Below are 22,606 nucleotides of genomic sequence, written 5' to 3' on the forward strand. Positions count from 1 at the left end.
CAGGGGGGTCCCTGACTTCCCCTGGCAGCCGCCCACACCATCGTCCTGCACCTCCCGCCAGAGGATGAGCCTCCCCACCCGGCTCCACGCAGGCAATTGGCAATAAAAACGATTATTTTTTTAAAATTATTATTATTTCTCATGCTCTTCAGGAGATAAGGCACCAAGGCTTCCTGAGGATGTGCTCTCTGGCCATTGGGTCAGCTGCCTGGATTTTATCATCATAGACTTCATGGAGACATCTCTGTTTTCCACTTGCAAAAGGTATTTCAGTCTCACAGCAACAATAAGTATTTTTGACAGAAGCTCCTCACCCTTCCAAAGTAAATACTGCTCTCCCCAATCTGCCCTCGCACACAATGAGTCCCAGAGCAGCCTCCACACGTCCGAGACGTTGAGCAGAGTGGGGCCTGGGCACCAGATTCCCACACTCTGGCTGTGTCCTCATCACACCTCTCTGGGCTCTGAGGTCCTCACAAGGACCCAGCAGTTCCCCAGCTGCAGCTTGGCCTGCTCAGGTCCTGCAAACTGGCACCTCCCTCCCTTTTCCAAGCAGTCCTGGAGCATCCTGACTGCACTTTACCAACTCAGGCTTATTTCTGACAATGCACTTGTCTAAATGACATATTCACTCACTCTGTTAAGTTACAGAGTGCCTGATCTTGTAAAGAGCTCCACGTGGCCCAGGGAATCCACCCATATAGACCTCTCCAGCACTGGAACTAGAACTGCTTGAATTTTTCCCAAATGAGAACTAGCTTTTCATCTACAATTGAAAATTCTGCTTTGGGAAGAGATCTCCAACAAACAGCCATTTGTTAGAAATGCCAATTCTTCTACTTAGCCCTGGATTTTTAGCCCCATCAAAAGTTGCTACCTGGGCAATTCCCATTATTGGTCATATAGGATTAGAACTGGCTTGTGAACATCCTTCCCTTTGCATAGAGCAGGAGAAAAAGGGAGAGGAAGGAATAACATATGCTGTCCAAGGCCAGGTTGTGCAGGTCCACAGGCACCTGCCAGCTCAGCCCTTGAGCTGCTCTGTCCTGTGCCCATCCCTGGGGCAGGGGAACATTGGGATTACTCTCCTGCTTGCTCTGTTCAGTGAAGTTGGACACCACAGAGATCCTGTCCCCTAAATTACAGTTGCTACAACAGTACAAGGAAAGAGCTGTTCCCTTTTGCACATTGCTTCCAGCTCACAGAGTTTAGGGAATGAGAACAGCATCATTAATTAATCGTTATTCCCAACCATTCAACTCACCTTCCCCTTCCAAGGAGTTCCTGTAAAGAACCAAGGTAGGAATTTGAAGAAATGCTTCTGATTGCAGGAGATGATGAGCCCTTACCCCCAGCTGTTCCTTTCGGGGGGTGGGTTCAGTACCCCCCCAAGTGCATGTTCACACGCCAGTGGCCTCACAGTTTTCAACATGGACCTTCCTCCAAATCCCACAGAGCAGCAAGTGCCTCTCCAGGGGGACTGGGGGATGTTTGCAAAGATTTTGGAAAGGGAAAGCACGTCACGGTTGAATGTTAGTCCAGGACTGAGCAAACCCAGACCAAGATGACTGTGAAACCCACCACACTCACAGACTACCTGCACTCAAATGCCCACACCTGTTGACTCCTGGCTCAGCTGGAGAAAACAGCCAAGGGATTTTTTTTTTTTTCCACACAAACTCAGAGGGAATAGTAGATTCTTGAATCCAAAGACAGTCTACCACCCACTATCAGGGCACTGGCAAAAACGTGTGTATGAATTGATAGCATTAATTTCAGTTACATTAAGACATAAGTTGGTTTATTAATAATAAACCCACAAATTAATCAAGTTAGACACCTGTGCATTAGGTTCAGGACGGAAACACTGATGCAGTCATTCATTATATCATATGATGGCTAAATTAAATAAAGATAATAAAGAAAGGTTATGACTGTTTTGAAAAGGTGGTTTTAGTCCTTTAATATTAGCGCCAGGGTAAGGGAATCTGATATTATATCCTGAACAGAATTTATAATTCATTACTGGGGCTCTGGCCACACCCGGAAGCTAATCTAGAATTTCACACATTTAATGAACTTCATACTTGAAATATGTGGTCTGTAAAATCTGATTTACACTGTTGTTAAAATAGCTGGTGTTTGAAAGAGAATATATTTTAAAGTAAATTTGTGCACAAAGTTTGTTGTGTTTTTTATTTTCTAAAAGCCCCAAACCCAGTCATTAATTTACCCCAACACATATAAACCCTTCCCTACAGTGTAATTTCTATTGCAGTATTTCTTTCAGCACCTCAGATTTACTCACTAAGTTTCTTTAGGAGTAACTGCATTCAGTTATACAAAGGGGCAGAGAGCCCCACCATGGAACCGTAGGCACTTCAGTCTCTAAGCTGACTTGACAAGTCAGTTCATGATGGAGTCCAGGGTCTATAATTAGTCCTTACCTGCCACCACCATAAAAGCCCTGCATTAGGTCAGTCCTTGCTTGGGCCATACCCTGCAATCCCGGCTCATTCAAGCGTGTCAGCTTTTTATTGGATGTTAACACCTGATATTTCCTCCAGGCTCTGGTTTTACTGAAGGCTTTGTGGCATTATGTTCTTCAGGGCTGGAATGGCAACAGGAGCTGAAAGAGAGAAGAGTGGGAGCCGTGTAAATCACTGCCCGGCTCGGAATCCTGACGGTGAAAGATCACAAAGACACCTCGGCTGCTGGAGGAAGTGGTTGTCAGTCACAGGTGAAATACAAGAGGTTTCTTTCTGCTGAAGGCAATTTATGGTGAACACGGCACCTGTAAGAATTAGTTCCACGCTTCAGTAATGAGGACTCGCAAGAATTCAACTCGGATTTGAAAAAAACCCCAATGGTTGTGTGAGGGGGTGAGTGAGTGTGACCTGTTCATTTACAGCAGCCATGGGTCTTCCACTGAGATACCAACACAATGCTTATGTTCCATCTGATTTGGGAAAGATTTTCTCCTTATGGGTTAGTGTTGAAAATAAAGATTTCACTTAGATAATTTGTTTTCTGGATCGTTTCTAGGAAAGATCAGATATCAAAATCTGATCAGCAGGAGGCTTGAGACTTCCTAGAGGCAAAACTGGGTAGCTTCGAATCAAACTTTAGTTTACCAATGGTCACCTGAGAAATTCTGGCACTAGTTTCAGCCTAAAATGTAAAGTCACTTCGGTTAATTTGTCTGGATCTAGATAAGAGCAGCAATGCCTCTTGACAAATAAACAACTGGATACCAAAGATTGAAAGAGACATACCTGGAGGAAGTGAGATAGATGAGTGATTGATAACATCCTTGGTCTTTTAGAATCTGTGGGGTTTTTTTCATTTTACAGCCCAGCTATCAGGGTAGAGAAGGTCCAACTTCCTGTGCCACACTGCAAACAATAATTGATAAATGCTTCTTTGGAGAAGCTCACAGCAGACAATGATAGTGTAGATCCTGCTTTAAACCAGTCTTTCTCTTCTCCAGGGATTTTACTTACCATAGACACAGACAAATAGAGGTAAGGAGAGGAGCCAGCATTAGTTTCCAGCTCTCCTCAATGGGGCCTGTCTTCTAAATGTTGGAACAAGACTGAAGCCAAAGGCAATAAAAACATTGTAAGCACAGCCCATTCAAGGTCCCTGTCCCAAACTGTCACCCTGGCCCACCCAAGAGAGACAATTCACATGGGGAACCTTCCTGTGCAGTGACAGGGATGGCTCTGCCTGTGCTGGTGATTCACTGGAACCCGCTGCACTGGAGGGCAGATACTGTCTGACAGAGGGAATGCTGATCCTTACAAGTGGGCCTTTTATTCCAAACCTTAATCTCAAATTTACAGAGGTGCAGAGGGATCCTGCCTCTGTGGGCACCATCCCACAGCATTTCCGAGTGCTGTTTCTTCCCACGGCAGTTACACCATTGCTGTGGAGCAGGGAACGTGCTTCAGTGAGACCAATACAGGGCATTTTATGTAGAAGTGTCACCAACAAGTGGGTTGTTCTCAATTTAAATAAGAATCCTGATCAATAGCGAGTGGCTTCACTTTTGGACAAGCCACAGGTTGGTGAAATCTGCCATTGTACATGTGACACGTCCTAAACCCAGCAGATGCAGCCCAGGACAGATCCGTGCCCACGGCACAGAAATGTAACGCCTGAGCACAGCTTTTGCAGAGCAGATGTGAGACTCATGAGCAAATCTGCTGAAAACACGAGCACAGGACATACCTGCTCCCCAGTGCCCACCCAGGTGTGCTCAGGGGGTACTGCTGAGCTGACTAAGCAGAATCACTCGGTACAATCGACTCACCTCTTCTCATGCTCTTAATTTATACTGTGGGTAATTCTACTTTTACCCTGGTAAACAAGTTTCTGGATATGGTTAAGCTACTCAGAGTGTACATTTAAAATAAAATCTGTTTCACATAAAAGGACAAATGAGAATGACTATTACCCCCATCTTTAATGTGCTAAATTCTTTTGCACAGATTGTTCTTGTTACTACTTCTTTCTGAGAGGGAATCTGAACAGCAGACAATATTCTTCCTTACGTGGACAATTCCAGCAAGCCAAGAGCAGGAGGCTTTTAAGTGGGAATGCAATGATTTTAAACCCCCTTTTTTGTAACCCACTCACTCAATAACAGTTGGGTCTTAGGCCACAAAGGGAGGAAGAGCAGCAGAGGGAAGGACATTCTTCTGAAGGCCAGATCTGCAAGATGCTGATCATCTACAACTTTAATTACAAGCTGCTAAAATTCAGAGATCCACCACGTAACCTACAGAGCCCCACAGCACCCAGAGAGCTTTAAGGCCAGAAAATGCAGCTCACGCTCTAAGGGAGCCACAGCACCAGCTTTGAAACTGGTCTTAAGCAGGTGCTGGACCAGGACTCAGTGCTGCTGGGAACTGGTGCCACACTCAAAGTTTTTCCCTGGATTACCTGTGCAGTTGCAGTGGTGCCTTTTCTGCAGCCAAATGCTGCTCACACTCAAACTCTCCACTCCCACAGGCAGTTGCAGAACATTTAACACAGATGGAATGTGGATCTGCAGATCCAGGTGGAAGAATCCAGTGAATTTCTTCCACTGGGGTTTATCAATACTCCAAATCATAAGGACAGGGTTTTTTGAAACCTGCAATCACATTCTTAATTTAAAACCAGACATCTGAATACTCTGTGCAATAAGTAACTTTCCTATACTACTGACTCCAATACTTATGGTGCAGAGAAAGTCTAATCATGAAAATGTGAATCATGTTCTGCATTCCATGCTCTACCATGGACTGTGGGGACAGCCCAGACCACAGGTTCTCTCTGCCCCCATCTCCTACCTGTGAAAGGGGAACAGGAGCAGTTCCCTTTCTCTAGTGAACGTTTATCACAACAATATTTAACACCACAGGAATGCAGGGGAGAAGGGGCAGTGTAGGTTTGCAGCTGCCATGACTTGGGCCATCAGGAGGTGAAGACAGAGCAGGTCGACCAAGTTTTCTTCTCTCCAAATAGTTTATGGTACAGGAAAACCTCTGTACAGCTCCATACAACACGTCAGGCACAGGGCCAGAGTCAGACACCCAATTACAGCCAGCACCTCTTCCTTCTTCTTTTTTTCAGGAGAAAAAAGGGGAGGAAAAAAAAAAAAAGACACACTTGTGTAGAATACAACCACAATTTGAAAAACAAGAGCACTGGCATCCTCTGGTAAAGCCTAGGCTGAAAACTTATCCCAGGATGCGTGCTCTTCCAAAAATCTGCCAACCCCTGCAGCGTTCAAACTTCTTGTATGACCACAGCCACATGAAGAATGAAATGAAACCCCACGGAAATCTTTGACATTTCTACTATTATGCAATGTTTGGGTGAAAAAAAAAAAAATTGCTGAAATTCTCCTTCCCCTTCCAGAGTGAGTTTAGAAAAACTATTTCTAGCTTTTTTTAATTACACATTTCACCATTAAAAAGAAACCATCCATAAATTAAAAGAACCACTAACTAGGGCTTATGTAACCCATTTAGAGTGGGAAATTGGTAACACTTGGGAGCAAAGTCTGTTCCTGTAATTTCTGGAGTCTACACCATTCATTTGATGTGTGCAAACATCACAAAAATTGTTTATTTAATATTTGCATTAACTATTTTATACAAAAAAAAGTTAATAATGAAAAAGGGCATCTGTGTCCAATGGAATCTAAAATAAACACTTTTATAGATGTTTAATGATCTGAGGGAGAGTTTATCACTGCTTTCATTAAATAGTCTCCCAAGTCAGAGATTTACTTTACCCAATTCCATTTTTAATTTTCTTTTTTTTTTTTTTAAGTGTTTATGGCTCTATCACATTTTTGGTAGAAAACTGTTGTACTGTGTTCGTAATCAACATTATGGACACTTCCCCAGTGGACAATATTCCATGTTAAACTCCTGCCTCTCCCCCATTTCTGACCCCGTGTTGGGGCAGCCAGCCCTGGCCCTGGGACTGCTCTTGTGTCGAGCCAGTCACTTAATCAAATGTTCAAGTGATGAGAACATTCCAAAAATAGCTGTTCCTATTGCATCATTGCTGTTCCAAGAGCTGCAAATATCTATGTTTCAAATGAAAGACTTTCTCCTAACTCACAGCAGTGGGTACCAGCAGGAACGACCCCCTTAAGACTCTTAGAAATCTGAATTTAAGGAAGCAGCTCTACACTGATCAGCACAAAACACTGCTCGTGCCTTGGATATGCATTTCCCACACAAACAAATTAAAGGGCCACAATGCAGCTTGCCCTACATCCTGACAATTCCATCTGCACACATCTGGGACTGATCATGCCACGGCTAACCAGGTGCATCATACATGGATGAAGTAAAGAAGTTGCATAAAATTTATTTTTCCACCTTGTTTTACAACATTCCCTTTTAAGTTCTTACACATCTGCAACATATAACTCCACAGAACAATAAATAATTGGCATTCATATTTCTCTTGACTCAAGAGTATTTACACGTTGTTTAACTAGATGACAGGTACAAAACATCGGCATCACAGTAAATACCATTTTGACACCAGAATCCATTTCCCCATTAAAAATTAAATTAACTTAACATTGATTTTTTTAAACAATTTTAACAATTAAAAATGTTCTCAAAGGCATATAAGTACACAAGTTGTCGTAGGCAGTAGTAATGGACCATATTGGCAAAGCTGTAAAACCCAGGATCTCATGCAAATCATAGTTTAATACTTATGAAATAAGTATATAATAAGTATAATACTTATAAATAACTAATAATAAATAAAAGAGCCCATCCAGCTCATGCTGAAGTGGGCACTGGACTGGCCCCAGCAATTGTGGAGATGAACCCAATCCCATGGGAACAGTTCCTTGCACAGACCTCAGGACAGTGAGCCCCCATCCCTGGTTCAGGGCACTACTTTGCAAACCAGGGATTTATCACCATCAGAGGCTGCAGCAGCTTTCCTCAACAGCTAAAGCCAAAAGAGCAGCTTTAGGGATTCACACACTTGGCTCTCTGGGGCTCCCTGACAAACCCAGCTCAACTACAGCAAAACTCCCCCCAGCAACTACAGAGGATGAGGGAGGCTGTCCTGGCGTTTCACTGTGAGACAGGAGACCACAGAGAAACACCCTTGGTGCTGCTCAATTTGGCCCAGCCACAGCTACAGCCCTCAGTGCACAGTTCTCAACCCCAAGGGGACACCAGGGATGTCACTCATCGCTCCTCAGCCCACTTCTGATAAGACCCTGCACATATTTAAGCTGCTGCTGTTGAATAAAGAACGTTGTGTTTCCATTGTGCCTTGAGCTGAGTGAAATGAATGTTTGCACAGATGAACAGGACCAGCTCTATGGAGAAAACAAATGCAGAGAGAAAGGGGGGAAAAAAGGGATGAAGAGGGCTGTGACATGTGGAATTATTGCAGAAAGGCAAGAAGAAAACAGTTTGTGTCAGAAAACCTACACATTAATTTACTACCACACAGAGCACTGGCTTCCCTACAGCAGGGAAGCAGGAGCACAAGGTGGGACACACACCCAACCCTACAGCATCACCTGGAGCCATGGGAAGCAGGAGAACAAGGTGGGACACACACCCAACCCTACAGCATCACCTGGAGCCATGGGAAGCAGGAGCACAAGGTGGAACAACACCCAACCCTACAGCATCACCTGGAGCACAGTCCCAAAGCACAAGAGTTAAATATGAACTGCTACATAAACCAGACAAATAAAGGAATAGTAAGAACACTAAGGCTACAAAACAGATACTATAGAGAAGAAGAAAACAATGCTTCACTCTCAGAAAGTACAAATTATGAGCCTACTAGAGGAAAAGATTAAATTTCCAGAAGAGAATCCATTTATTCCAATGTACAGTAAATATGAACATACATATTAAACTTTGCTTTTAAAAAATTTTTAAATAACTTAAGAGAAATAGATTGCAAACATAAAGTGCTAAACTTGAAAAATAGAAGCATTCCTCTTTCCTGCTGTTTCTTAGATGGCAGTTTTAGTTTTCTGATTGCTTTTAAAAATTCAGTGTGTATCCAGACAGCAATTACTTCCTGGATTTACAACCTTGTGCAAAAACACAAGCTGCAAAGGAACATAATCTGCACCCCAAAACACAGCTATGGATCATTATCAACTCCACTAAATGTGTGTTATTAAAGTTATGATTCAATAAATACAAATGAAATCACAATTCACTCCCTTTCTTGGTGTGAGCTAATAGTTTGCAAATATGGTCCACTCAGTGTAAACTGTATTGACTTCAGGAAACAGTGAATTCTACCATATTTACACACAGTAGCATGGCACTGTTGTTGCTGCAGGATGTTTGACCACTAACACACGTGAGAAGGGACAGGGCTCGACACCGACGGGTGCTGAGGGTGTTCACCAATAGCCACAGGGACTGGACTGCTCAGTCACACATTAGGCCAAAAGAAATTCTTGGTTCTTGTACTTAAACCTACTTAAATTAGACTGAATGTTAGGAAGAAATTGTTCCCTGTGAGGGTGAAGAGGCCCTGGCACAGGCTGCCCAGAGAAGCTGTGGCTGCCCCATCCCTGGAAGTGTCCAAGGCCAGGCTGGACGGGGCTTGGAGCAACCTGGGCTAGTGGAAGGTGGCCCTGCCCATGGCAAGGGGTGGGACTGGATGAGCTTTAAGGTCCCTCCCAACCCAAACCATTCTGTGATTTTGTGATTCTGTGAAATGCTGCCTGGGGACTCCAGAACAGTGGCAGGGGCGACATTACCCAGGAGCTGTAGCAAGTCACAATAAAGACAACGTTAAGGATCTTTTTGTCAAAGTGGGATAATTCACAAAAGGCTGTTAAGACCCAACTCCCCCTAGATGGACTGTTCAGGCACTGCTTTTCCTCCACAACACAAATCACTGGGAATGCTGGACTTCTAGGGCTTTTCCCAACATGAACTTGAGAATCAAATAAATAGAAATATATATTATTACTACTTTTAAGATAAAGATATTAGAGGAAAAGGGAAAAAGACAAATTTTCAAAATATTATGAAAAGGTGAATACCAAGAATTAGCTTTTCTTAGCCAGCAGGGTGTTTCTGAAGTTGCTATCTATAAGGACTTCAGTCCAGAGCCTAACTGGAAGACTGGCACACAAGAAAAATCAGTGTGTTAAAAAGTGTTCTCTGTCCCTATTCCTGAAGGATTTTGAAACCTACTTTTCTAAATCAAGAGGGTTTCCCCCACATGAAACAACAAGCTCATACAGACTTGCACCTTCCTCTCACCCCAAGCCACGTGCATTATGAAACACATCCAATTTTTTCTAAAACTTCTGGAACTTGCTTCCCCTGCCCTTTGATAATTATTCATAGAAGCTAAGAGCAAGGAAGGCAGGTCAGGTTGTGCAAAACATTCCCTGGAGCAACTGCCACACATCAACCACACAAGCCACAGCTATCTTAGATCTGAAAATTCGAGACACACCACTATGGGCCAACACAGACTCTTTTAGAACAACATTCCCATTTTCCACCAATTTTCACATCAGACCTTTTAATGCAGCACTGTGCAGCTTGAGACAGTGAATGCCTGTAGCAATGGCAGCAGAAGCTGGCAGCCCTTTAAAGAGGTTCAACATGGCACAGAGATGACCAGGGAGCTTCTGCACCTCACAGCAACACAGTGGCCCTGACCTGGAAGGATTTCCTTGTGACTGGAGAAGTGAGACCTCTGGGCTGTGCCTTGAGATTGGAGAAGGGAGCTCAGCTCTGGGCTCTGCCTCTCCTGTGCAACCGACTCCCAGCGGCGCCAAGCAGTGCCAGCTCCAACCATGGTTTTTATGATGTGGGAACAAGACAGCAAGCAACTAATTTAGCCCAGACTAAACAGCCTTTAGATGAGGATGGCTGCCACTAAAAGCTCATCCATGTTTGATGCATAAACACAACCCTAAAAGGTTCTTGTAGCTCTCCGTCCTTCTCCTGAGAAGCCCAAGCACGTGTTGCTCTCCTCATGATATTATAATGTGGGCCAAAGTTAATCACAACACCAGAACTCACTGAGTTTAATTTCTGAAAGTTAAACATACGTGAATTTGCTCTGCACACGAGCCCAACGCCTTTGTATGAACCCACTCCTGTGATTCAAGTTTGGTTTCCAGAGCAAAGCAAGTGCAAGGTTCCAAAAACTGCCTCTCTGCAGGGAGTATGTCATTAACAACACCCACCTAGGAGTGGCTCAGCTTATTTGCAGCTCATCCTCAGAGTTTCACCCTAACAGGAAACAGATTTCGTGTAGCTGTGAGGAGCAGCAGCTCTGTGACCTCTCCTTTCAGTCTCCAAGGATTCAAGACACGTCTGCCACATTGTCTGCAGAACAGTACGAGTCTCTTCTCACGTTGTCGACACATTTCAAGTATGATCAACTGCAAATTTCTGTTCCAAAGAGGATTTGCTTTAGTTTAGATAATTTTCCCCTACACAAATAAATACAGAGTAAAGCTATTATGTCACCAGCTCCTTTTAACAGGAAGCACAAAAGCTAAACAAAACTGAGTTTCCTCATCTTGGACTATCATTTATCAATGGCTGGATACCTCCAAAATCACTGGGGTGACCACATTTCAACTGAAGGAAAATCTCAACCAGGCTCAGATTCTCATGTGTGTGTAGATCCGACATGCTGGAGCCCCGTTCTGGAAACAGCATGCCATAAATCAGGGATCAGCTGTCAGCAGTACAGTGCATCACCTACATTAAGGGATTTCCAAGATGTAAAAAGAATGTAACTACTTAAATCAAAAAGACAAACAATATAAACCAACATAACACAATGCAAAGAACAGCACAGAGACTTGAAAAAAGTCACTTCAAAATTGTCAAATGTAAATCCCAAGGTCAGTTAGCAGCTTTCACAGACTCTTAACCATGCAAGAGAAACCCATCGCCATCTCAGTTACATGCATTTGACCCCAGTTAAGTGGAACAAAAGTGACAAGAACTGGATGAACTAACAAGTGCCTCCACTCTCAGAACACTCCCTTTTATTGTCAGGTTTCTGTTCACGGCAGTTGTGGAGTCTTTTTCAATAAAGCAGCAGGTAACAGAGATTACCACACGATCCAGATGCAAATATCGGATGGACTCGTTATAGGAACAACTACAGGGTTTTGTCTCTCAGCCATGGGCAATGTCTGTCTCTGGTGTGCAGGAAGAGCAGCCCTAGGATGTAAGCTTCGAGTAGCTTGGGGGAGAAAACCTTCTCCTCAGGTACTTGAGGACGTAGAGGGGAAGGCAGCTCACCAGAGTGATGACGGTGACCTTCCACAAGAATGACAAAGTTGCAATGAAGTAAACATCTGTGTGAGGAAAAGAGCACAAAGTCAGCCAAGACGGGAAGTTCATTCTGGGAAGAGGTGCAGAAAAGGATCTACCAACACTTATTTCTGCCTGTGGTAGAAGGTTGGAACTAGATAATCTTTAACATTCCTTCCAACCCAGGGCATTCTGATTTTTCTCAAAAATGCCTCACCTCCACACTCAAGTTCAAAGCTCATACGATACCTGGTTCCTCACTCTCCTGCCCTTGTTTTCCACAAAAGATGCAGAAACATGAAGTGCAGAGGGTGCAAAGGGCTGAAAGGGATGTGACTCCTCACGGGTAACTGCCCTCACATACTCCACCTGAAACAGGCCCATCCATCTCCTGGCAGTGCTAAGGACTCCTTGTCTGGGAGCTGCCCTCTGCTACTTGGCTGGTAGCCCAGCAAACACATCTCTTGACTCAGAATACCTCAGAATCTCTGCAAAAATAGTCAAAGCCTCGTTCAAAATGGAGGTGGTATAACCAAATCCAAGAGAGGCAAATCCAGCCCATTGGGAAGTTATGCTGGCTGCCTTCCCGAGTTAGGGAAGAGCTTTACGGAAGAAGTAGTGACATCTTGTGGTTCCTGAAGGAACACTGGAACAAGCTCTGTGGGTATGATATTTGCAACTAGACAGTTATTGGGAGAATCTGGAATTCCTCACCTTTTTTCCTCTAGCCAGGGAAAAGGATCAGCTCTGTTTCAGACAACTAAAAAATCAACAACAACCAAACCCATAAGAGAAGGGCCCCAGTGAACAGATTAAAGAAGGTACATTTTTAGGAGGCAGCTTTTTCACACAGTTTAAAAGACTAAATCTTTCAATCCAACAGCAGAGGCTTCAATCTGTAACCTCAAGTTCAGTTCCCAAATGGAAATAAAGATCACTGGTACATGAGACAGCTGATATGTGGTGGAGCTCAAAGGATGGATGAGATTTGCTGGGCAGCAGTCTGCTGACCACCTTTACCTCCCCTAGCATTTTGCTATGGAAAGGAACCATACAATGTCTTCCAAGTGCCTTCAAATCACACAGAACTTACTGTAGTCAAATCACACAGAACTTATTGTACCTATTTGTTGGCTCCATCAACAACCTGTTGCTCAATTCAGCTCTTCACAGTTCTGTTCCTACCCAGACCATGAACTGAGCAGAGGGAAGCCATTAAGCTTACCAATAAACTCGTGTAAGAAGACCAGGGAAGCTATGTAGCAGGAGAGACTGAGCAGCTCAGCCACTATCATGAGCCAGTGCCACGTCTGGATCGTCAGGGCCACCATCAGTAACTCGGTGAGAATCAAGGACGTGAAGGAAATGGCAACAATGTGGACAAACTCGGATTCAAAGAGGAGCAGTGCTCCATACATGATGATGCTACCTGCAAGGGAAGGGAACATTTCAGGATTTGAGTCGAACACCAGGCTAAGCTCTAAACCCCACTGTTAGCTCTTGGAAACGCTGAAACATAATCATATCTTGAGAGTGTTTTTCATGAAACCTGATGAATGTAATGACAACAAATCAGTTACTATTTAGGAGAAAGAACTGATGAGAAGACAGGGAAAAGTTACAGCAGAGGTACCAAAACTTTTATGTCAGTCTCTCATATTCATAGACATATGTAGATAGGAAATTAATACACTCTGCTTTGGCAGCTGGAGATCTCTAACATCAGGAAATTCTATCCTCCCAGAAAAGCAGTTGGTCACTACTCAGAAGCTAAAATATATCAAATTCTTCTAAAACCTACTGCATTGCCTCAGTGCCAAGATGTAAGCTAGGTGCTGAAAAGCTCACTGGATACAAGTGAGCCTCTCTTTGCGCTGCTCGGACCAAGATCTCTCCCCTTTACACTTCCCCCCCAAAAGGAGCACACATGAAAGCTCTGTTAATGAGGCATTGTTCGTGCTCCCATTCTGGAACACTCACAGCCCTGCATGGCCACCTGCACAAATAACTCATGTTAGCAGCATGAGTAATCCACACCAACATCCATCACACGGGGAAGGGAAAACCTGCAAGTGACTAGAGCTCGAGCCACAAAGTTCAAATCCAGCTGTGAACTTTCCAAAATTTAGGACTGCTCAAGTTTTTGGTCAGGCTCATCTCTGCTAGCAACCAGCTCAATTGTTTGGCCTGCTGTTTTCTGGTTATCGAGCACTTCACAAGTGAAGTCACTTTAACCAAACACTGTAACCAGATAGTGGTCTTAGCTCAAGGAGGAATCTTTCCCTCCATGCATCACCCTCTGGCTTTAGCTGTCCACCACTTGTGACTGTTCTATCAATGCCGTAGCTTTGCCACTGTTATTCAGCACCAGGAGACCATGATCCCTGTTGAGGGACTGCACTGTGATAGATTTCAGAAAATAAAGCCAACAGCGATTTTATATTCTTGGATTCACTCCCTGTTGAGGAGGACAATATCAATTAAAGCCATAACAATTATCTGCTTATTTTGACCCATTGTTCTGACTTCTGCTGAGAAAGGAGTTTTTGAAAACAAGAAATATTGCCATTTTAGCTTTTAGCTCCATGTTATTGACATGTTTTCCACAATTCCCTGATTGACACTTTTAGAAAGTATTTGAGTTTGAGGTTACTTTACAAAAAAAAAAGACAAAATTAAAGAAAATACTTTCTTAGACATATACCCCCATTACTACACTCACTTTTGGAAAATGCATGCACTTTAATTAAGGCATTTACTTAACTGCTTTAGCAGCCTAACTAGAGTGGATGGGATATGATCAAGAACCTGAGCTCTACTCTAACCCTTCAGTATAGATGGTTGTGAAGCAACCAGAACTATTGCCACTTCCATTAAACAGGTCTTGAGTAAAATCAGAAGCTACAAATGCTGTATTTTGCATGTTGTCAATAACCTGCAAAATCTCTAGATTTGACAAAATCTATGGAATTGAGTTTTTTCAAAAGAAGGGGAGAGCCATAAGCTCTACTTTACAGCAGGAGCAATGACAGCACTGAAAGGAACTTGCACAAAATTGCAAAGGATGGTGGTTCCAATGATGGTTTGAACTTCTACATCTCTGTCTAGAACAGGATTGACAAACTGCTGCCAATATTAGATTTTAGATAATTTCTTCCTTTAGTAACACTACCGACACTTTCTGAGACAAAAAAAAAAAAAAATTCATTATCACAAGGATATTTGTGAAATTCACTTCATGCCTTACTTAACTTCCTGCAATACCAACAATTAGATATTCAGACACATTAAAGGCACAAGCAGAAATTAATTTCTTACCTTGATAGATGCTTATTAAGACCCATATTAAAAATGTTTTGTATGACAACGGTCGTCCCTGGGGGGGAAAAGAAGACAAAGTTCCACTGGGGTTTTCTTTTATGAACAGTCACTTACAGATCAACTCAGAAATTAATAAAACAGAATTTGAAGATGATTTGGGGGGAAAATAAATAAATAAAACAAATCAACCAGCCTTGAGTTACTCTCTCTTTATTCTCCTTTTCGCGGGTGCACGAAGGAGACCTGGGACTATGGAAGCTCAACTGCTCACACAGCACAGCCCCATCCTCACTGCACACACAGTTAATTCAGTGCAAAGATGTCTCAGGAGTTTAGTCACTGTACTGTGAAATATAAGATGTGTGTACAGACATATATGTGAATATATTGATATTATTTTTCTAGACACACACAAATCACCATCATATTGAAGGCAGATAGGTTTTAAAAAAAGCATCTCCAGCCAACACAGCTATACCAGTACAAAAAACCCCTATGTTTAGACCAGGCCTAAGGATGGCTGAAGAATTAGTGGTTTATGACATAAGAGACAACATACAAGTGAAACCAGATGGAGACTTATTGAGGCTGCTGGAAAAACAGGCTTTGCTTCTGAGAGTATCTGTTTAACAGAAATCCTTGAGGGAAAGGATCTGCTGAAGACTCAGTCCACCCTTTCCTTCAATTAAGAAAGATGTTCCCAGGCTGCATACCCCAGTTATTCAGAACATTTTCCAGGGAGGAAGAATGAAAAATAAAAAGGAACCTAAGACAAGGTTTACCTGCCTGATATTTCTATGGTAAACATCAAATGAACTTTTCTTTGTCTAAGGAGAAGGACACGACTGATGCTAAAGCTACAAAAATGGCACAGCAAGCAAAGTTTTAAGTGCCTTTAGATCATCCTCAGGTAAATTTCTATGGAGGAACCTCTATAGAGACCCCCCCCTCCATCAAATGAGCATATCCCTTCCTCTCATTCCTTTTTCTGGCTTCAGGATAGCTCCAAATCCCTGACAGTTTCTCTTTTCCCTTTATTTTGGAAGAAAGTGGTAATATTAAATCCTTAGAATTTCCCACAGAATGGAACTTCTACTTCCCCAGCCGTTTTTAATAAATTGCATTTCATGTAGCATTCAATAAGTATCTGCCAGGAAATCTGGTTCTATCTATTAATTCAAATTTGCCTTTAAAACAATTTTGCTTGAAAATGCCCGATGAAGTTCTGGATCTCTTGACAATATATTTGACTTTACACATTTAGAGAGTTTCAAATCAAGATGGGGACCTTGCCTTAAGCCAAAACAGACAAACAAGAGTCTCCCCCACCTTAAGTAGATCTTTGTAGAGCTCTGGGTACAACATTGCAACTTCAGATTTAACATCCTTGTCCAGGACAAGAGAAAACACTGGAAACATTGTGTAAATTGTGGAGTACCTGGGAAGAAGGTAGAAGACAAGTAAATTATCTCAGGTGTAGATGAGCAAACAAAAATGCCAGTCTTTAGGTGCCAAATTATGTAGACATTATAAAAACTTGCAAAGGGAACACACCAGAGTTTTGCATGTAGGGCAAAGCTGCAGGATTGGCTTTTTGAGTGACTTTTGATCAGGAACACTCACACAGGTAATTGCTTCAAGTGATGCAACTGGTGTTACTGGGTTATTAATGGAGGCAAGGACAGACCTGTCCCCACCCCAAAACCTGCTCTGTTCAGGTTTGATTCTGTTTGCCTCAGAAGCCAAACATGATGAATTTGCCTTTTTTTTTTTTTTTTTTAATTAAGTACTCAGAAGTATAAAAAGTCATACTGGGATTACACCTGCAACCCCATATTTTAGACAGAAACTGTCTCCTCCTGCTGAAGAGGTTGGGTTGTCCCTCTTTCTGACACTGTCAGGAGCTGGACCCTGGCTCTCACTGCTGTGCAGGCACCACACCATAACAACTGTCCCTCTGCATTCTACTGGGATCCAGGGAACAGATCCCGGAGAATGGGTTGCTTCACATGTTCCAAATGTGACAAACCACCTTTTAGAAAGGTTTCTACAAATGTCTGCACTGCATTTGCTCAGAGCAGAGGAGCAGAGAGGGGACAAGGATCACATCCATCTCCTGGAGTGGTGCAGTGAAACACAGAGTGAAGAGGGACAATGTTAATTAGCCCAAATCTACTCATTGTGCACAGGTTTCCTTGCTATTAGCAAAAAAGTGAACTCTTACCCAATGATGAGGAAGCCTTGGTAGAGAGGAACTGAAGCAAAGTAAAATACTGATGAGAAAACAGCCTAGAAAAGAAATGAGATTTTTAAGTACTAAGATATTGCAGTAAAAGTATGTTCAAACTGGAACATACTTGCAGTGGGTTCTCCAAATTCCTGAAAGGAAGACAGACTAATGTAATGTCAACCCTTTTTATTCCTAGGCAAATCTTGGATGGAAGTTATATTTAACAGCAAACACTGGAGAGCTGTTCTAGAAACCTTTTTGTAATGTAATTCCACAGAAAAGAACATAAAGAGTTTCCTCCAAAGTCCAGTGGTTCAATCAAAGCCATCCAGATGCTGTGAAGGACAGGTGGATCCTTATTTATGCCTGGATGATACTTTCCCAATGTAAAAAAGGGTGAACACTCATTAATACAAAACTCCAAAGAATTCAAGATTTATTTTTTTTTTGGCAGAAGTTACAGGTTTGTTTTATGTTCTTTTTTTTTTTAGCTAGACTGTCCTCTGAGTTTGAACTTTCTGTCTCTGTGCATCCCTCTCCAATGCGTTTATCCTAAAAAGGGAAGAGGGCAGAACCAGCTTTCTCCAACATATCAAGTAATTCACTCAAAAAAATACTTAAGAATTTTTAAGGAATGTTAGAATTTTTAAGGAATGTATCAGTGCACTGTGGTGTGGAAATAGCACCTTCCAAAGAGTAACTTCTGTCCTTAACTGTACCTTTCACTCAAGTTACCACAGCTAAGAACAGAATTTGGCTCATAAACTCTTTAAAATCTCTTTCAACTCTCCCTGCCAACTGGCAATCGCATTTTTGTTGCAGTGAGGCTCTGCACAGGTGTGAATTCCAAATCAAAACTAAGGCCTTCAAACAGTGAGAGACCAAAGTTAAAACAGACCTGGAAAACAAGTGCACTTACTCAGCAGAAGCCTTGAAAGCATTTCCCTGCTTCTGATTTTGAGCATTTCCAAGCACTACCAAACAACAGCGATGACACTCTGCACACACCAGTGTTTTCTAAGGTAGAATATTGTTTGTCCAGTTTTGGAGAAGTTGCTGATATTTGTCCAACACTAGGAACTTTCTCATGTGTTTTCATACCAAAGTAACAATCTAAGTTCCAACTCATGAAAATTTTCAGGACAAATACGTCCATCCAAAATGAAACACACCGGACCTTTACTTTAGGATTTGGCTTTTTTCATCCCTTCTTTGGAAAAGCCCTCATGGCAGTCCATTCACCTGCATTGTGCTGATGCACAGACTCCTGTGGATCACAAACTGACTGAGGGCTGCAGACCTCTTGTAGCTGTTCCTTCCGTGCACCATCAGCAAACGACCCAGATGTTTAAACTGAGTGATGGAGAAATCGGCTGCGAGTGATGCCTGCTTTCCTTCCTGTGAACAACAGCAAGTAAAAGCACAGTGAGATCATTTCATTACTGGAAACACAGCAATACTGTATTATTATTTAGTTATTGACAGAATTTCCAAGAATATTTGCAATACATTAGGTGAGGGAGAGTATTACCTCAGCACTTCTGCCTTCCACCGTGGTTTTTAAGCGAAAAGCAAAACTATTAGAATTCCCATTTGAACCTTGGCCTCCAATTTTAAGCAACCCTCTGGATTATGACTCACAACATGTATGTTAACGTGACACTGATATCGAGTTAGTTCTGAACACAAATTTTCAGTCTCAAAAGTTCACTCAGTGTGAATGTTTTGGCTCACTGCAGAGTCTGTCACTGCCGCCAAATCCTGTCCCGTCGCTCCAGGCAGCTCCACGTGCGGGAGCCAGACTTCTAACCCAGAGTTTGTATCCTAAACAGGTTTTAATTGTATGTGTAGGGTATATGCTAGCAGTGTAATTATAACTACAGCACTTGGAGTATCTAAGCATGATTAAAAACCCAAAAAGTAACCATGGTGGCCCAAATGCAGGGATTCTGCCAAGAACCAAATAATGAATTTGAACTCCCTTACACAGTAGTCTCCTTTACAGCCAAATTATTTTTCATGGTAAGGCTATTGTTCTGATGATTATTCTTGTGGGAGCTTGTGCACTTTCTTGCACAGATTTCTGAGGATTCATTTAAGAGTTACTTGCAAACCAGCCATAGGAATTCTTATTAAACATGAGGTAATCTCACCTTTCCTTCAACTCCAACCCCACAGTCAGCCTCCTGAATCATGCTAACATCATTCCCTCCATCACCTGCAGGACAGAGCACAAACAACATTGGGAGTTAAGCAACAAGGGCAACTTGCAATCCCACCAAAGGCATCTGCACCAGACCATATTATTACAAGAAACATTGAACCCTATCCACAAAAGCAGGACTTTAAATAAAAATCAGGAATTTCAGTTCTTAATTGTTTTAACAGACCCACAGGTCACTGATCAATTAATCTAACTTGTAGGTGTACCATTATACCTACAGTGCTGAAATAAAGCTCACAGATTAACAGTGGCACTTTACCTGGTCAAATTCAAGCTCTGTTTTACAAAGATACCACAAGAAATATTCATGAGTAGTCAGTCATTGAAGTTTCCATATGAAAAACTTCATCTTCGCAATCATCCCACAAAAACACTGCTCCCTAAACCAGCATTTCCAGGTGATATGAGATGACATGGGACTATTCACTCAAAAGAATCACAGAATATGCTGAGTCGGAAGGGATCCACAATGATCATCGAGTCCAGTCCCTTCATGATCCCTCAGCCCTGCACAGGACCATCCCCAAGAGTCACACCATGTGCCTGAGAGGATCATCCAAATGCTCCTTGAGCTCTGGCAGCCTCGGGGCTGTGCCCACTGCCCTGAGGAGTCTGTTCAGTGCCCAACCACCCTCTGGGGGAAGATCCTTTTTCTAATATCCACCCTAAATCTCCCCTGACAACGCCATGCCATTCCCTGGGGTCCTGTCCCCGGTCCCCACAGAGCAGAGCTCAGTGCCTGCCCCTTCTCTTCCCCTCCCAAGGAAGTTGGAACTGCAATGAGGTCTCCCCTCAGTCTCCTCTTCTCCAGCTGAACACACCAAGTGCCCTCAGCTGCTCCTCATAAGGCCCCAAGGCCCTTCCCATCTCCGTTGTGCTCCTCTGGACACACTCTAATGGCTTCATATCTTCCTTATATTGCAGTGCCCGAAACTGCGACAATATTCAAGGTGAGGCCGCACCAAGAAATAGCAGACACCATCCTACATGGCCAGTGCTCCCAAACCAGTCCCTTACCTACTGCACAGGTGAGTTTTCCAGTCCTCTCCTGGAGCAGCCGCACGATCTGGGCCTTCTGTGTCGGGGCGCAGCGGCAGCACACGACGGCGGGGCACTGGCAGGCCAGCTCCATGAACTCGTACTCGTAGTACTTCAGACACACCTAATTTAGAGACCAGAGGCGTCACTGATGGCTGTGCAGGAAGGTTTCCTCCAGCCACAGAGCTCTGGGGCTGTTCCTGGTTCGGAGCCTACCTCCAGGGAGTCCCCCGAGATCACGAGGGCGCAGTCGTGTTTCCTGCGGAAGGCGTTCAGCTCCAGGTGGGCTTCCCCACGGTTGGTCACCTGGGGAAAAGGATGGGAACTGGGGAAGGTTTGCCTCATTGGGGTGAAAAAAAACAAAAAGTCTCGGAGGGAGCAAAAGTAACATGGACAGGACAGGCAGCACACCGAGGGAGTCAGAGCACACCATCAGAGAAACAAAAACTCGGGGGATAGAAAGCCGGGTCAAAAGAATAAAAACATCCTGCTGGAAAACAGTTGTGATCTCAGCATTCCTCCTGTCCCAAACTCAGGCCCCAAACAAGTCTTGTGAGAGGGGTACACAGGTGTTACTCACTAGTCTGAATATATGGATGTCCTGTGTCCGTGTCACCAAATGTGCATTCTTGGCTGTACACGTGGCTGTCTCTAACTTATCCCCTGTCAGCATCCACACCTAAAACCCAAATATTTAATGCATTAGATACAAACTGAACAACCACGTCTGCAGGACATCTACAAGTACCACTTGCCAATTCAGGCATATGAAAGGACTGTTTAAATACACATACAAATTATTCTCCTAAAAAACCCCTATCTTAAAACACACAAGAAAATTCTCACACATGAAAGAAAGCAAAGCTTTTAAAGAGGCTGAACCGCAAAGGAAGTTACAAACTACATATAACATTTTTCCCACCTGCAATATTTCAAGATTCTGCTGATAAACCCACAAAATACAAGCTAAAAAAATGTGTATGTGTGTGTTAACGTGTCCCTCCCCAGCCATTTCTTGAGCGGGCCCTGCTGCAGAAAGACCTCTCCTGGCCCTGCCTGAAATGTGGATGATGCAACTGGGATTAGCTCACTGCTGATGTGTATGGCTGGAACACACTAAGTTACTTGAGGTTTGGGGCTTTTTTAGTTTTTTTGGTTTTTTTTTTTAAATATACACTGCTCCTTTTATTTTGTGTTGGTGAAGGGGGGGAATTAGAATGCAATGTCATCAGCAATACCATGTTATAATCTGGCTGGGAATTCCTTCAACAGTGTAAACGTATCAATTTGTTTTGGTTTTTTTCAACTAGTTTTTAACCTTTCAAGACACTGCTCAATAATATTTAATGAGAAAAAAAACTTCAAGAAAAAAAAAACCAAAATAAAAAACACACAAAGACTTGCTTATTATAATTTGAGGTTGGAAAGAGATCTGATCTTAACAAGATGGTCCCTGTCATGAATTGCAAGACCTCCCTCACTCTTGATTTATTTCTCGCGTGCAAGGCCCTGATGAACATTCCAGTGCAAGGAGTGCTCAGCAGTGCTGTGCTCACGGTGTGATGACACATGTTCCACACCCCAACAGCCACAGTGAGGAAAGGAAAACACTTTGGAATGACGGTCCAGGACTACACTGGGGGGGGGATAAACCCACAGTGTCACTAAGGAACTCTGTCCAATTCCTCTGGTCTCACTCCTCTGCTGAAGTCCCTGCTGTTTACAGGGATGGCTCCAAACAGACAGCACTTTTGTAAGTCTGTCCCAAGCCTTGAATTCCACTTCCTACCTAAATCCCAAACACACAGCCCTGCTTTTGATTCACAGCATGGCTCGAGATTTTTTGTTCACTTTGCTACTTAAAGCAGAGAAACCCCAACCAGAACCTACTTTTCTTGCCCAAATCTGAATGTTTAATCCTTTTTTTTCCCCCCTCTTGTAGTCTGGGATCTGACTGATAAGTTTTCAGAGAGAGAA

General features: G+C 43.1%; 1 protein-coding gene across 1 annotated transcript in view; it reads right to left on the minus strand.

The window, feature by feature from the left end:
- Positions 1-9,137: 9,137 nt before the first annotated feature.
- The window catches only part of ATP9A (ATPase phospholipid transporting 9A (putative)), a 53,183-nt gene continuing 39,714 nt past the window's right edge, over positions 9,138-22,606 (minus strand). The window contains exons 19-28 of the mRNA XM_017815325.1: positions 21,210-21,308; positions 20,846-20,935; positions 20,609-20,753; positions 19,521-19,585; positions 18,610-18,765; positions 17,362-17,426; positions 16,467-16,575; positions 15,135-15,192; positions 13,042-13,245; positions 9,138-11,860 (exon numbers count right to left, since the gene is read on the minus strand). Of these exons, the coding sequence (XP_017670814.1) occupies positions 11,724-11,860; positions 13,042-13,245; positions 15,135-15,192; positions 16,467-16,575; positions 17,362-17,426; positions 18,610-18,765; positions 19,521-19,585; positions 20,609-20,753; positions 20,846-20,935; positions 21,210-21,308 (1,128 nt within the window). The 3' untranslated portion in view covers positions 9,138-11,723. The remainder of the gene's footprint in view (positions 11,861-13,041; positions 13,246-15,134; positions 15,193-16,466; positions 16,576-17,361; positions 17,427-18,609; positions 18,766-19,520; positions 19,586-20,608; positions 20,754-20,845; positions 20,936-21,209; positions 21,309-22,606) is intronic.

The sequence above is a fragment of the Lepidothrix coronata genome, unplaced genomic scaffold, assembly GCF_001604755.1.
Source record: "Lepidothrix coronata isolate B3197 unplaced genomic scaffold, Lepidothrix_coronata-1.0 Scaffold49, whole genome shotgun sequence".
Classification (NCBI taxonomy): domain Eukaryota; kingdom Metazoa; phylum Chordata; class Aves; order Passeriformes; family Pipridae; genus Lepidothrix; species Lepidothrix coronata.